The 15,669-nt window shown below is 40.3% G+C and overlaps 1 protein-coding gene across 1 annotated transcript; it reads left to right on the top strand.

Moving 5' to 3' along the window:
• The first annotated feature begins 229 nt into the window (after positions 1-229).
• On the top strand, positions 230-3,874 carry LOC104810240 (PHD finger protein At3g20280-like). Its single transcript, XM_010536434.1, has 3 exons — positions 230-892; positions 1,164-1,497; positions 2,011-3,874. Exons 1-3 carry the CDS (start codon positions 479-481, stop codon positions 3,621-3,623), a joined length of 2,361 nt encoding a protein of 786 aa, XP_010534736.1. The 5' UTR covers positions 230-478; the 3' UTR covers positions 3,624-3,874.
• The last annotated feature ends 11,795 nt before the right edge of the window (positions 3,875-15,669 follow it).

Genomic DNA, 15,669 nt, shown 5'->3' with positions numbered 1-15,669 from the left:
TTCTTTTTGGTAATTTACATTTATTTATTTACGATTTGACAAACTTGCCTGACTATTTTTTTAAATCGCATGAATTCAACTCAAAAGATGAAAAAAAAATCATATGGGCTTTATAGGATATATTTGGGCCTATGACCCATCCAATAATATAAGCCCAACTCCATATCATCTCTCTCACTATGATAATAAGAAAACAGGGAGAAGGTTATTTTATCGTGAAGCCAAACAACTCATCGCCTTGTCGTCTAAAAATCCCCATTCCGCTTCTCCCTTTTGGTCTCTCTCCCTTCTAACCCTTAATTTTCCCAATTTACCCGCGAAAATAAGCTTTTCTTTGGGATTAATCCTTTAAATTTTTCAAAAATTTCAAATTCCCCTGAATCTCCCTCTCATTCCCATAGGTTTCTCTCTCCCCATCTCTCGATCTGGGTCTCTCTCCCGCTCCCTCGCTCTCGCGTTCTTGCGTTCTCAGGCGGTGATGGATCTGGCGGCGAGTGAAGGGCCGCTGAATCACGAATCTAATGATATAACTTCCATGGTTGTGGAGAATGAAGACGTGGTAGAGCCGGTGGTTCTGCCGCCGCCGGCGAAGAAGCTCCGGTTCAAAGAGGAGGTGAACAGAGTGGCGGAGATTGTGCTTGTGTTGTCGGCGATGGGGACGATGCGAGGAGGGAAAAGCCCAACGACGGTGGAGCTCGAGTTAATGTTGGAAGCTAGGTCGAAACTGGCGGAGATGTGCCAGGAGTTTAGTCCGAAGGATATTGTTGGTAGGGATGCTATTGGAGTTGTGATTGAGGATTTGGGTCTTAACGGTAAGCTTAAGGACCAGAGGTTAGGGTTCCGGGCTCCCAGATTGACAATTTCCGAGAAGGTCTCGCTTGGGAAGAGGAAGGTATGCATTTGTTTTCTGCTGTATTCTTCGATACGAGCTAGGTGATTTCGGCTTCATGACTTAAAGCCGAACTATGCTGATTATTTTGTGTTGTTAATCTGTCCAGTGAAACATAAACTTTGCCTTTTATCTGAAAATAATACAAATATGACTCTTCAGAATTCTGTGTTGTCGATTTGGTTACCAATTGTTTGCTGGATCAGTGAGGGAATTGGTGACAGTAATTATGTACAAGTTGATGATATAATATGCTCTTCGTTGATGCTTTCAGATGGAAGAAGCAAAAAAGTACACGGCAATGTCCGCGGGCACAGGGTATACATCTCATATGTCCCAGCAAACTGGTGGTGCGGCATCATCTCTCGGTCTTTCGAATTTGGATTCAGGAACACATACAGTACGAGTTATCGACAGATCAAACCCTCAGCCACCATCTTCAGGAGTCACCACAGGTCAGTGGCCTAGTAACGAATTCAAGATGTCCACTTCTTCCGCTCCTACGGTTGGAAGTCATTACATAAGGGATACATCAGGATTAGCGCAGCCCAGAGGAGAGAGGTCACAGATAAAGTCGGAGATGCTTAGTGGTGCTTCTCAGGGACCAGGTAACTTAGTATGTCTTTCCCTTTTGTTTCTTTAGATCTAGCAGAGTGATTAGTATTGTTTGCTCATGATTTGGAAAATAAATTAGTTTTAGTGATTGTTTGCTTGTTTTGTTATGTGGTTACATTCAATAGGTTTTTTGAAAATTATAATGTCCATTGCTAATGCCATTTTGATGCATATGTTAACCAATTGTAAAGCTTGAAGGTGGAAACTTTCCATGCTCAGAGTACTTGTAGAATCATTCATTGTTCTATTTTGGAATGTTTGGTGTCCTGGAGACAAAATTTTAGTGGTTTAAAAAATCTTATATAGGTAAGACCTTGTCAATTTCTTTTCCCCTTGTCTGTTTCGATTTGTTCTACACTTTGAGCAATTGGTCTTTGCTTTAGTGTTTTTAATAGGAATCTTTAGATTAATAATATTTTTGTTTATCTTACTTCTCTGGTGCTATCTTCGTAGTCTTGGTAATAGGTTACCCTGACTTTTATTTTTCTTAATACTACGTGTTCCAGCAACTTCTGCAAATTATTGGAATGCATCGACCTGGTCTGCTCAACCTCAGCCTGTCTTTACTGTCACTCCAGGAGCTGATAACAAGGTTCCTATTCAAAGTTCTGTCAGGGTACCAGACCAGAGCTTTAGGCTATTTATGTCTCAAACTCCGCCAGGTACTTTCACAGGCACAAATCAGCCGATGCAGGGGATGAATTATGGTCAGACTTCACCATTTGGGAACAGCCATGTGGAAATTGCTAAGATTATCCATAAAGTTTTGCATCCACGGGTTCAGAAAACCCCCTCTTGGAATCCTCCTTCAAGGGAATATATGAACAAAGCAATGACATGCCAAAACTGTCAAGCTACCATCAGTGAAGTAGAGACTGTGCTAATATGTGATGCTTGTGAGAAAGGATATCACTTGAAATGTCTACCAGCTAACAATCTGAAAGGGGTGCCTAAATCTGAATGGCATTGCTCAAGATGTGTGCAATTATACAGTGGCAAGTCTTTTCCTATCAAGTATGGCCGTGTCATGAGAAGTGCGAATATGCAAAAGATGCCTTCTACTACAGCTGGGCTTGAATTGCCGGCAGAGAAGAAAGTTGGAACAATGGATCCAAAGGTTAATCAACCGAAATCAATGGTGACTATGGGCCCCGGTATACAAAATTCTTCTGGTTTTGCTTCTGAGAAAAGCAATCCTTCGGCATCTTTGTCTCATTTTGAAACTGCTGGTACCAATGCAAATACAGATGCAAGAGCTGTAGTGACTGCTAGCCTTAAGGAAAATTCTACTAGTGGCAGTTCTGCAGCTCCAGTTTCATGTCCCGAAACTGCAAATTCAACAGCAACAGCATCTGCAGCTCCGAGTTCTTTGATGAACAACAATGGGCTTGTATCTACTGGTTGTGTACCAGCAGACAGTACGGGAAATAGTTCAACAGTACCAGTTGCTAACACAACTCTAAGTGCAACCTCAAACACAGTTGTGAGTTCAGTTACGAGTGTTGGCCACAGAACACAGGCTCCTACAGGTGGGGTTACTCGGGGAAAAAGCTCACAATCCTCTGGGACTGGTAATGCCAGCGTTGGTACATTGGGTGAAGCGGTTATTGGTACTTCTGCTGAGACTGCAAATGCAACTGAAGATGCAGCTTTGAGCGGGACAGTGAATGCTAGTACTGCGGGAAACGGTGAAGGGTGTAAAAATTCTTCCGAACCAAAACTTAATGTAGAGACTGTGAATGCTGGAACAACAAACGAAAACAATCAAGAATCAAGCAACCCTGTTTTTGAGAGTGAAGTTCCTGCAACTTTCCGGGATCAACCCACGAAAACTCTGGATACCCGTCCTGATCCCTCTGTTACCAAATCAATTGTGGTATTTGAAGAAAACTCGAAACCCAATGCAGAACCATCCATACCACAGGACGATTCAACTAGTCAGACAGAGAAATCGGTGTCTGAACCTCCTGCTGTGTCATCTGACTGCATCAGCAATCTTGATCATTTCCAAGACGCTCTGCAGAATAACGTGGAAAATCCGCTGGAAGACGAGAGACTTCATAAACCTGATGAGTATAAATCGGCTACTATCAATGAAGAAGCGTATAGACGTCTGTGATTCAGGTGAAATCAAAGGGAAACTTCGCACAAGAGGGGCCTTGACCTGCCAAAGCATTGCAAGAAAGTTATTGAAGAGGATGGTTTGATCCAATCTTTTATTTCAATAAACTTTATGAAGTTGCTGTATTGAATTTTTTTTAGTGTAGTGATCGTTTGTTTTTAGTGTAGCATTGGATTTAAAAGACTTGTGATTAGTTATACTACTTTGAAATATATCTCAATCCGACATCGTGTGATTTCTGCGCTTCACTTTTGAGCAACCAAGGATACTTCTCATGTAAATTCAGGTTAGACATTTCGGATTTTGTTTGGGTTTAGGTCGGTAATTTCTATAATATTTTTTTTAAACTTATATGGACCAAACTTCAAAAAGACGTTTAAAACGGTCTTTGTACTTCAACGATACACATGGCGTTCAATAAACAAAAAAAAAATCTTTTATTTGAAAATATATAGTATTGGAATTGTTGACGGCGACAAAACTCCGGTAATTCTAACGATTTCAGATAAGTATCTATAATAAAAAAATATTTTATCGAGGTTTGTGAAACACAATTTTCTTAGGTTCCATTTATGTTCCACCTCTAAAGTTTCAAGGCTATTGGAGCACGGTGAGCTCTCATGATACAACGACCGCGTATTCGGAAGAAACTTTCTAGAATACTAAACAAACTCAAAGAGAGATACGAGCAAAGATGTGAATGTTCTTTTTTTTCTCTAGAATGTGTTTTTTCTGTGTAGAATGAACTAACCCAAGAACCCTATTCATAGTAGGAGATAATCTCAAAATAAAATCAATCAGATTTTATTTTGATATTATCTCGATGATATTTATCATATTTGATAGATTTTCTGCAGATTTTATTCTGATTTGATTTTCAAAATCAATAAAAATTATTCTCTTAATATTTTGCAGATTTTCTATTAAAGTTTTTAGAACTTTCCACAGATCGTACTTCTCACGAGTTAGACCCATTTTAATTATATCAAATAAAACCAGATCCGACAATCTCTCACAAGAATCAAAATAAGGTCTTGAGTTAGGTGAACCTAAATGCATCTCATACAACTAATACATTGTATGCAAATGATGTGCAATGCAAAATTCGCTCATTGAGAGATTATTGTATCCGGAAAGGTAGTTTTATCTTTGAACCTTCCATAGTGAAATATTATCGGATGCACTTGCTAACAATGAATGCGTTGTCTTGAACTGTTCAACTTGTGTATACACCAAGACAACAACACCCTCTCTCTCTCGTTAGTCCATTTGTTGCGCGGATTATGACCGTGAGATAGCACCTGATAGATTTCATCAAGTACTCTAGAGAATTATCCCTTTTATCACTCTCATAGAAGCGGCCCACTTCATACTTGATATAGAAGATTTCTCTTGGAGAGTATCTCAATATACTCCATTCTCGTAGGAGATAAGAGAATCTTTAAGAGTATAAACTCAATCTTCCAATTTGTATCACTCTTATCATAGGAGTGTGAAGAGATATCACTCTCGAGTGATCCCATCGATCCCCACAATTCGGTTTTTCCATTGAACCAAACATTGGTTGGTTTGTCCAGATAGGTTGGGTTGTCATCATGGTGGTTCGTCATTCTATGGGCTTTAATTCCATTCTCCTCGATAATATTTTTACTTGATATCTGTTAAGGTCTTTGGTCAGAGGATCAACCAAATTATCTTTTGATCTCACAAAATCAATAGATGTGACTCCATCTGTCAGTAATTTTCTAACAAAGTTGTCATCTGCGGATGTGTCGCGACTTTTCCTTAGAATCATGGCTTTGTGCCCTTTCTATTGCAGACTGACTATCGCAATGTGTACAAATTCCAGGCACTGGTTTAGACCATATAGGAATATTGTCAAGAAAGTTTCGACAACCACTTAGCTTCTTCAGCAGCAAGGTCTAAACCTATGAATTTAGATTCCATAGTGGATATTGCAATACACATTTGCTTAGAAGATTTCTATGAAATAGCATCTCCACCAACAACGAATATATATCCACTTGTGGATTTATTCTCATTCGAATCTGAGATCTAATTCGCATCAGAATATCCTTCTAATACTGATGGTTATCTTGTGTAGTGCAGTCCATAATTCTCAGTGTACCTTAGATATCTAAGGAGTCTAATTATGACATTTCAATGATCAAAACTTGGATTGCTTGTATATATGCTAAGTCTATTCACGATATTAGCAATATCCGACTTTGTGCTATTCATAAGATGCATTAAGCTTTCTATAATTATGGAATATTTTAATTGTTGAACTCCCTCACCATGATGTATTTTCAAATGAGAATTAACATCAATTGGAGTTCTAACCTCGTAATTTTCATCTTTGTCAAATCTCTCTAAGATTTGTTTTATATAATGACTTTGGGATAACACATAACCGTTTTGTGTCTTGATAATTCTCATACCAAGTATTACATTTGATATTCCAAGTCTTTCATGTCAAAGTTATTTGATAACATAGTTTTCGTAGTTTTAATCACCTTATCACTACTACCAATGATGATCATATCATCCACGTAAAGATAGATAATCACAAATTCTGTCTCGTTACCTTTGACATATATGCACTTGATATGTGTGTACCGAGTCTAGAATTTATAACCCGATTCATAACTCAGCGCAAGGATACGGATCGTCGTAACATGGGATCAAACGCAAGGACCGATAGCTAAATCTAAACCCTAATCGAAACCAAATCAAAGCAAGCAAGTGGAAGTTATGGTAGAAATATATAGAATCAACTACAATTAAGATAAGAAAACAAATAAAAAACGTATGAACTATCAAGCAACGATGACCACGGGTGTCGGGACTGTATTCGCGTGTATGGGTATTTGTTAAGCATGCGAGAATAACGAAATCGTACTTGTATTCGGGAATCATCACGCAACAAAGATAGAGAATTCACCTCTCGGTCTACCAACTCACTACCTAGAAAAACTCGTCAATCTCTCGATCTATTCAAGTTCTCTTGATGTATGAAGAACGCTATCATCAATGCTAAATCGATTAAACCATATCTCTATGTGAATAATACGATTCATTAATCGATTTTGATCCAAAACTAAATCCATATCTCTATGTGATTCAGAATCTAAGATTATTGGTCAAGTGGTTAGCAAACACCAATAGAAAAAAGCATAAATCGATAAACCGAAACAAGCACAACGTCAAAATCCAAGTTAGGGTTCAAATATACCCAAAACACAAACGAATCCCTAATCCATAGTCATACATCTACTCGCGGTTCATAGAAAATAATAAAAAGTACAGAGAAAAAGAGATGAAAGAAGGGATAGAAAAACTCATGTCTATGTGTAGTCTCCACGATCGAATCTTCCTTCTTCTCCCTGAAATATCGTGAACTTCTATTCTTTTCTCACCAAAAGATCTCCAAAGTGAGTCTCTAAGTCTTCTCTCTTGTTCTAGGATGTGTCTAGGCCTTTTTTTATAATCCTAGGGTGGCTCAAAAGAGTCTTTTTCCCATTAGGACTCTAAAAAATCGCGGAATTAGATTTTTTTTGGTTTGATTCGGTTTAGATTTAAGCCGATCCGTTTAGACCTCTGAAATTTTAGGTTTCACGTTTTTGTCCATAACTTTCTACTCTGATGTCGGATTTGAGTGATTTTGGGATCTATGTTGCGAAGCTATTTAAATGCTCTTTCCAATTATATAAACCACGCATCATTTGGACTTATGTGGAGAAATTTATTGAGCTCGTAATACATATCTCTTCTGAACTTCATCTCTAAAACTCCAAAAGTGTTCCCGTTTTAGTCCAATCATCTTTGAAACCTGTAACTCTGCAAAACTAAAATGCAACTGGGTTTTGTGTCTGATGAGGTCGTCAACCTAGATGTGGAAGAGGAGCAGCCGAACGCAGATGGAACACAAGAAGGAGTTTCAGATGCACTTGGAAAGGAGGGAGAATTTGCTGAGCTTGCCATGCCTACACTGCTGGATCCACCACTCACAAGAGCTCGAGCACGCAATCTTCGAGCTAAAATCAACCTGTTCGTAGATCATTGGCTGATGGAGACGTCGGATCACTTGGCTGAAACCATAACTGTCCCAAGACATGAGTTGAGCTCGCTGAAGAAGACACATGACAAAGTGAAGACCATTTTGGAGATCACGTTGCCAACAACCTGAATGTGGGAGAATACCTGAACATCTTGGCTATTGGACACTTGAAACGTGCTGCAAAAATCACATTAAAGGCGGACCATAACTTAGCCAAGAATCTGCAACAATCTAACCGTTAGGAGCAATTGGAGGAGCCTTGATATGATGAGAATGGAGTTGACTCTCTTAAAGATCTCTTTTGGACGAAATTTGGAGCTAAATTGAAGACATTTCCTTACCAAGAAGCTGCTGCATCTTTCCTTTTCCTTTTTACACAATTTCTAGACATTTCCATTTTGCTATCTTTGTCAACTTTCCTTTTCTTTGCAGATTTCCTAGCCGTTGCCTTGCTGTTGTTTAGGCACGAGTTTCCTTTTGTTTTTTTGCTTCTCTTTTGCTATTTATTCCTTGCAATTTCGAGCACAAGGGTTCAGACTTGAATAAGAATTTTTCTGCATTGGTTTCTTTAGCTTTTGGTGTGTCCAATTTCGCTAATCTCCTTGCTTGGTGTGTCCGAGCATCCTTTGGTCTGTCCAAGGATTTCCCTATCAATTCCTTAGTCCATTCACGTCATCTTTTGGTTTAGAAGCAAAGATCGAGTGCCTTAGGGCCAGAGACTAACTTCTGAAACCTATCCACCATTCACAACCAAGAATCACCATCGATCGTGTGTTAAGCCCGAGTGTGTATCATTTTTGGTGTCAGAGCCCGGTTCAAGGACCAACGTGAGATAAGGTTTTCCTTCTATCATTTCAATTCGTTTTTAATCAGATTTACCCCTTTTTATTTTGAAGAAAACCGAAAAATACAAAAACAGTTCCACCGGTGAAGAGGTAACACGATATCTCTTTCTATTTCGTTTTACTTTGAGTTCATGTTCTCTTTTGATCTTTCTATTTACAAAACCTTGAGAAAAACAAAATAAAGAAGCTAGAATGTCGGGAGAAGGAGAGCCCAGCCACAACACGCTTGCACAAATTCTGCAAGACATACAAGAACGATTGGCACGACTAGAGGAGTTACCAAGGAGACCAGAACCTATTCGGGTCAACTTTCCTAGGCGTGAAGAACCTGTACGAGATCGAGAACGCACACCCCCTGATCCTCCTCAACGACGAAGAGACCATAGGAACAATGTCCCAATTGAAGATGATGAAGAGGACGATGATTTATGTCGAGATCATCCTCGTCGTGCAAGACATAACGGTAAAGATATTAAACTCCAATTATCTACATTTGCTGGTCATGTTAACTGGTGCGCACGCACCGAATCTTATATTTAGTCTATCCCTAAGCTAGATTAGGTGGTCTAATAAAAATGTGGGTTGTGGCAAGTGTCGGAATACGAGAAAGCAATTAAAATTAACAGTTTGTAAACGATGGTTTGAAGCGATGTAGGTTCGGGATCCCTCAAGATTCGCATGGACGGTTAGTGATGCTACAATGCCTATGGGTTTATCTTCCAATTGGGGATTTCAAGCACTTCCTCTAGAGTTTGTCTCTCCCGAGCTTAAATTCACTACCTAGAGAATCGATTCACCCATTTCCCAATGATCCAAATGATCTCTAGATGCATTAATGTACCTTATCATGAACCCTAAGCAAGCTAAGCCATCTTCCAATATGAATAACTCACTCGTTTGACATTTGGTTCCAAACATCATTCCCATACCCCTATGATCAATGTGTTCTATGGTCATATCGATTAGGGTTTCATCCAAATCAATAGCATTAAGCACAAAACATCAAACCAATGGAAGAAAACTCAAAAGCATCATAGATAAGCATATGTGTCCATACAAAAGTGGGGATCCCTCACCCACAACAAAGTCACTACTCCATATCTAGAGGTTCAAAACAGAAAACAAAAGGGGAGAACATAGAAAAGGAGAAGAAATGCTCAGTATGGTCTTCAATGGTGATCTCCTCCTTCAAGATGTCTCCCTAGGTCTCCAAATCTCCCTTTTCTCCTCTCCAAGGTGTTTTTATTCCAAAGTGTCGAGTCCCCTTCTCTCCCCTCAAGATCTCCTTTTTGTCCAAGTGCAAAAACTAGGTTTTTCCTCAAAAATCGGGTTTTTCCTTTTTGGGTCAGATTTGATATCGGGCGGTCGCTCACTTTTTGTTCAGGGTCGCTCATTTTTTCTTCAGTGTCGCTCGTTTTCTTTAGGGTGAGCGACCACTCATATTCACGAGTGACCACTCGTTCTTCTTGTCGACTCGAGGCGACCGCCTGGTATACCGAGCGGACCGTTCGTTTTCTCTGTAATCGCGCAGAGCGACTGCCGGTTTTGTCGAGCGACCGCCCACTTGCTCGCCTATCACAACGAGCGACTAACAGGCGGTCTGCCCGTTTTCTCTGAGTCTTCCGGGACTTCTCGATTTCGCTCCTTTTCCGTGCCTCGTGCGTAAATGTCCTCGTTCGATCATCCTGCAAGGAAAATGGAGGAAAGAATCCTACCCATGACCGTCTAACGTTCTATTATGCCTAAGATATGAGAAAAACCGAAGTGTGTGACGTTAGAAAAACCAATGAAAAACCCGTGTGATCAACGGTCCACGTGAGCAGACCGTCCGTTCTGGCTTGCTGGAACAAACGGTCCACGTGTATTTCTGGACCGTCCGTTCCGGGTTTCAGATTTTTCGAAAATTAAACCGAATTAGGGTTAAATCACCTAATAAGAAGGTGATTAAAACCCTAATTAACTAATAGACTTTTTGAGCCGTCTTTGGCAGAATTCTAAGGGCTTTTGGTGAGATCCAAAGAGTTCAAGGAATTCTAAGTCTTGTTTTCTCGAAGCATCAAACCGAATAGCAGATTCGGGTCCTAGCAGACAAGTTCCAACCGTTGGAATCCATCCCGAGGTGTGGATACGTGTAGAGGGTGAGGTATTCTTCCTCCCTTTCGTGATCGAACGAGTTCTTCAATTGATACAGACCCCAGATCGATTGAGATAAGCGTTCTTACTTTTCTACGATTCATAAGAAGCATGGTTCTAGGGTTTCATAAATTTTTGTTTTACATCCGCTGCCCAAACCCTAGAATCGATCTCTTAGGAATAGGATTTGCTCTAGAAATCCCGGGAAACCCAACAGTGGTATCAGAGCGTGGTTGCTCTTTTTTGATTTTGTAGAACCCGATCACGCACGTTTTAGGATTTGAATTGTTTGATCCATGTTTGCTTTGATTTCTATGCATGTTTGATGAATGAATCTATGGTAGATTGCATGTTTCATGTTCCAAAGAGTGCAGAAGTTCGAATTTTGGGTCTACAGATGAATTCGGATCAGTTTCGGGTCTGATCGGGGCTGAGAACGCCGGAGAACGTGATCTGATCACGTAGACGAACCCTAGACCATCTGTTCTGGGTAAGCCAGACCGGACAGCTCAGGGGTGGCGGACTGCACAGATCAGAACGGAAGGTTCGCACTGAACCTCCGTTTCGTCTGCTGCGGGCCATCCGTTCTGGCTTGTCTCAGAGTGGAACGTCTGTTCTGGCTTCTGAAATCGAGAGTGACTGTTCTGCCAAGCCTGGAACATCCGTTCTGCATCCAGAATGGACGGTCCGAGGACCAGATTCTGAAATTTTTCGTTTTCAAAGTCCGATTGTGCAATCCTTGCTTAATCTGATTGACTGTGAATCAAATAGACATGATTTATTCTTATGGATGGTCCATAGTGAATGAATGCATGTAACTTGATCATGATATTGGATATGCTTGATTGAGTGGGAGCTTCGAGATTGGGATTACATAATCGAATGGATGGTCTATTCGGATTATGTAATACATCTGATCAAGGAACAATTGTTGATCCTTGATATGTACAATCGTTGCACAGAAACCAGTTAGATCTAGGAGCTCTACGAGTAAAGCACTTGTCAAGGCCTCGATCGTACGTGTCATGGGCCATGCCAAAGGTGGGTGTGTCGTATTATCTTGGTGAGGCAAGATGGAGAAATGATGGTTCTCATAGCTTGAAAGTAGATGCTTGATCTAAGTGTGATTTCGAAAATCCCTTATTTATGTAATGCTGAGCGTGTACCTTCCATTACTAGAGCGCCTGTCAAGGCATCGATCGTCCGTAACACGGGTCATGCCAAAGTTGAGCGTGCTAGATTATCTTTGTGAGGCAAGGTGGAAAATCGTGGTTCCCGCAGCTTGAATATGGTTTACCTTAGGTTAAGTCGTCAGGTTTGACTTGAGACTTAATGGTACAGATGAGACGAGTATGCAATGATATTCGATATCATAGTCTCATAAAAGATCTAAAAATCACATTGGATGTGATTGACATTAGATGTCTACCTAAATAGCGTAAGGCTGAGTGTAACAACTCATTCTTATGTGAAATACGAATCTTAGTCCCATATAGAAAATTATTGTAGGGTTAGTTTTCTTTATGGGAATATAGCTTGTGTTTGCATCTATGTTGTCATTGATTGATGATGGACTAGCTGGTAGTAGATCATTGATAGAATTTGCGATTTTGTTTTGTTCGTTCTGTTTTGTCTTTTTTGTAAGACATGGCGTCAACCGGTAGCGTACCGAGTTTGACGATGCGATCTATCCTTGAGAAAGATAAGTTGACCGGGACGAACTTCTTAGACTGGTATCGCAACTTGAGAATTGTTCTCAAGCACGATAAGAAGTCGTATGTCCTGGAAGGGGCTCTACCACCAAAGCCCGCGGCCAATGCCACGAGAGCCGTCAAGGATGCTTGGCTGAAGCATCAGTCTGACGACATCAAATTTCCTATCTCATGTTGGGAAGCATGGCCCCGAGGCAGTTTGAGGGTAAGAGCGTGTTTGATATCATCGAACAGCTCAAGACCATGTTTCAGGAGGTAGCGCGTACTGAAAAGTACAAGACGCTAAAAGCTCAGTAAAGACGGAGATGCCGAGAGGCAGCTCTGTCAACACCCATTTCCTCAATATGGAAGCTCATGTTGGCTAAGGGAAAGCGGATCTACGCGTCGGAAATGGAGCAAGAGTTGCTGCATTGTGTGTTGGCGTTCATGATTTGCATCTGCCTTCTGGACTTGTGATAACACATATTTCGGATGATGTTTTGATATAGGATGTCTAGCATATTTCACTCGATTTTATATATTTGTAGACATTCTAGGGCACATTTGGCTTCGATATTGGTTGGTTGTGTTCTTTGGTGTTTAAACAGGAATCCACACATTAAGAGAGCAAAAGGAGTGGAAAACATGGAATACGGAACATTACAGACGAACCGGGAACATTTGGAATGTCTCCAGGAAAAACGTGAAACTCAAAAAACGTCAGATATTGCAAATCCAATAACTTTCACTCTACGAGTCCAAATCATGCATTTTCTATATTATTGGAAAACTCTCTTCGATATCTACGCATAGACGCCAAGACCACCCAAATCCGATGTCGGATCAGGAAGTTATGAGAAAATTTGTAAAGCCCGCCAAAATTGTTAAGTGACACGATCGTGTCACTTTCAGTAACACGATCGGGTCACTTACCAGATTTTGAAAATATTCCAAATTTTGGCCCGTAAAAAGAAGGGTTTGTTGGGATTCCTGGGATCTCATGAGCGAATCTAATTCCTAAGAGATCAGTTGTAGGGTTTGCGCAGCGGAAGTGAAACAAAAATTTTGATAAAAACCTAAAACCTATCATGCATGATCTTGTAGAAACGTTAGAACGCTTACCTCAATCGATCTGGGGCCTGTATCAATTGATGTGTTCGTCCGATCACTGTAGACAGGAAGAATACCTTGCCCTCTACACATATCCACACGGTGGAAAAAATTCCAACGGTTGGAACTTGTCTGCTAGGACTGAAGAACACGTTTCTTTGCACAAGGGTTTCAGTGTTGGTTTAGTGCTCTATGATGTACTGATTATGAGCTTTGTTCAGATACATTCGATGTATTGATACTTTCTATGTGTTTTTATGAGAGTATTTAATTCATTACATGTTCTTGCATGCTAGATATGTTATGAAATCCATGTATCATTATGAATGATACTAAACTCCCTAGTCTTGTGTCGTTATGGGAATAACGACATAATAAGACTAGTATGATGTGTGATTGATGATCACATAGATGATCATAAGTATTGGATACGATCACAATCATAGGTATTCGTTGGAGAACGGAATATTGGATTGACCCACATGAGATTGTCACATGGACTAGCGTCATGACTTGAATCTCATATGACGGTTCCATGATTGGATCCTAAGACCTGAGATATCTACGGAATCCAACATGAGGAGTTGCGTGCTTTGATTACGTCAAACGTCCTACGTAACAGGAGGACTATAAAGGCGTATATCAGGTACGAAACGAATCATGTACTGGATTTTGGATTTGCAATATCTGACGTTTTTTGAGTTTCACGTTTTTCCTGGAGACATTCCAAATGTTCCCGGTTCGTCTGTAATGTTCCGTATTCCATGTTTTCCACTCCTTTTGCTCTCTTAATGTGTGGATTCCTGTTTAAACACCAAAGAACACAACCAACCAATATCGAAGCCAAATGTGCCCTAGAATGTCTACAAATATATAAAATCGAGTGAAATATGCTAGACATCCTATATCAAAACATCATCCGAAATACGTGTTATCACTCCTCTAGCGGGTAAGCTCATGGGACTACATACATCACTATGTATGAAGTCCAATATCTCCGATGCTCGTTCTCCTTTTCCACTAAAAGGAGACTTTGCCATTTTTCTCATCAAACAAGACTCGCACACTTCAATCGATACATAATCGAATGAATCCAGAAATCCTTCTGGAAGGAATTTCTCTATCAAACGCTAGCACCTCGGGTTTCTAGGACGTTGAAGTTGAAGGACATCGTTTTTTCTCTTCTCTTTTTCTTCTTCTATATTTCTTCTTTTTTTTTCTTTTTTTTCTCAATGCGATATCCGACCCACAACTTAGACCCGAACCATCAATCGATGCACTCATGTCCTCGAACGATTTTCATTGACGAGATTTTGACAGCGGAGTGTCGAGATGCTTTATTTTCCCAAGGCGTTTGTCGAACTAGATTCTGTCGACCTGCAAGACTCGGAAAAGATTCTAACGAAACATATAACCTGGATATAGTCGTTTCAACTCTGTAGGTTCCAAACAACAATCTCATCCCACAAACTATAGGTTGCTCTGTTTTGATTTCGTAGAACCCGATCACGCATGTTTTAGGATTTGAATTGTTTGAATCCATGTTTGCTTTGATGTCTATGCATGTTTGATGATTGAATCTAGTGTAGATTGCATGTTTCATATTGCATAGAGTGCAGGAGTTCGAATAAGATGCGCTTAATGCTCAACATCCAGGGTGGCGAAAGATCGATTATCTTCGCCTCTCAGACCCTCCCATCATTTGAGCAAGATAGGTCGAGCTAATGACGTTAAACAAGCACTTCTCAGGAGGCAACCCGAGCATTAGATAACTTTTCTTTTTCTTTGTAGCGTAGGTGGTAGAGACCATGATTGTATTTTGGATCTTTCGGAATACATTGCTATTATTATGCTTTTGTTCGGATAACATTTGTTGTTCTATAAGCGTTTACACCGGCACACGAGAGATGAGCATCGGCTTCTGAGAGACAACGTTGGATAGGTTCCAATTCATAGAGTGTGTGAGAGCTCCTGCGTTTGACGTGAGTTAATTCGTTGCGAGCGAACGAATTTCGCCGAGCTAAGCCTTCTCTATCCCTCTTATTGGTTCTTTTCACACGTTGTTTTCGATTCTACTTTTCCGGGTGAGAGTCTACACCGTGGACGGTGTATGGTTCAAGTCTGGGGGGGTGGATAGATCCTTCATCCATTCAGGCCTATCTACTTAGGATTGCATTTAGTTTAGGTGCATCTTATCATGACAT

Source organism: Tarenaya hassleriana, unplaced genomic scaffold, assembly GCF_000463585.1.
Source record: "Tarenaya hassleriana unplaced genomic scaffold, ASM46358v1 Cleome178, whole genome shotgun sequence".
In the NCBI taxonomy this organism is placed as follows: Eukaryota; Viridiplantae; Streptophyta; class Magnoliopsida; order Brassicales; family Cleomaceae; genus Tarenaya; species Tarenaya hassleriana.
Note: the sequence above shows the minus strand (reverse complement) of the source record. Positions and strands in the feature narration are given on the sequence as shown.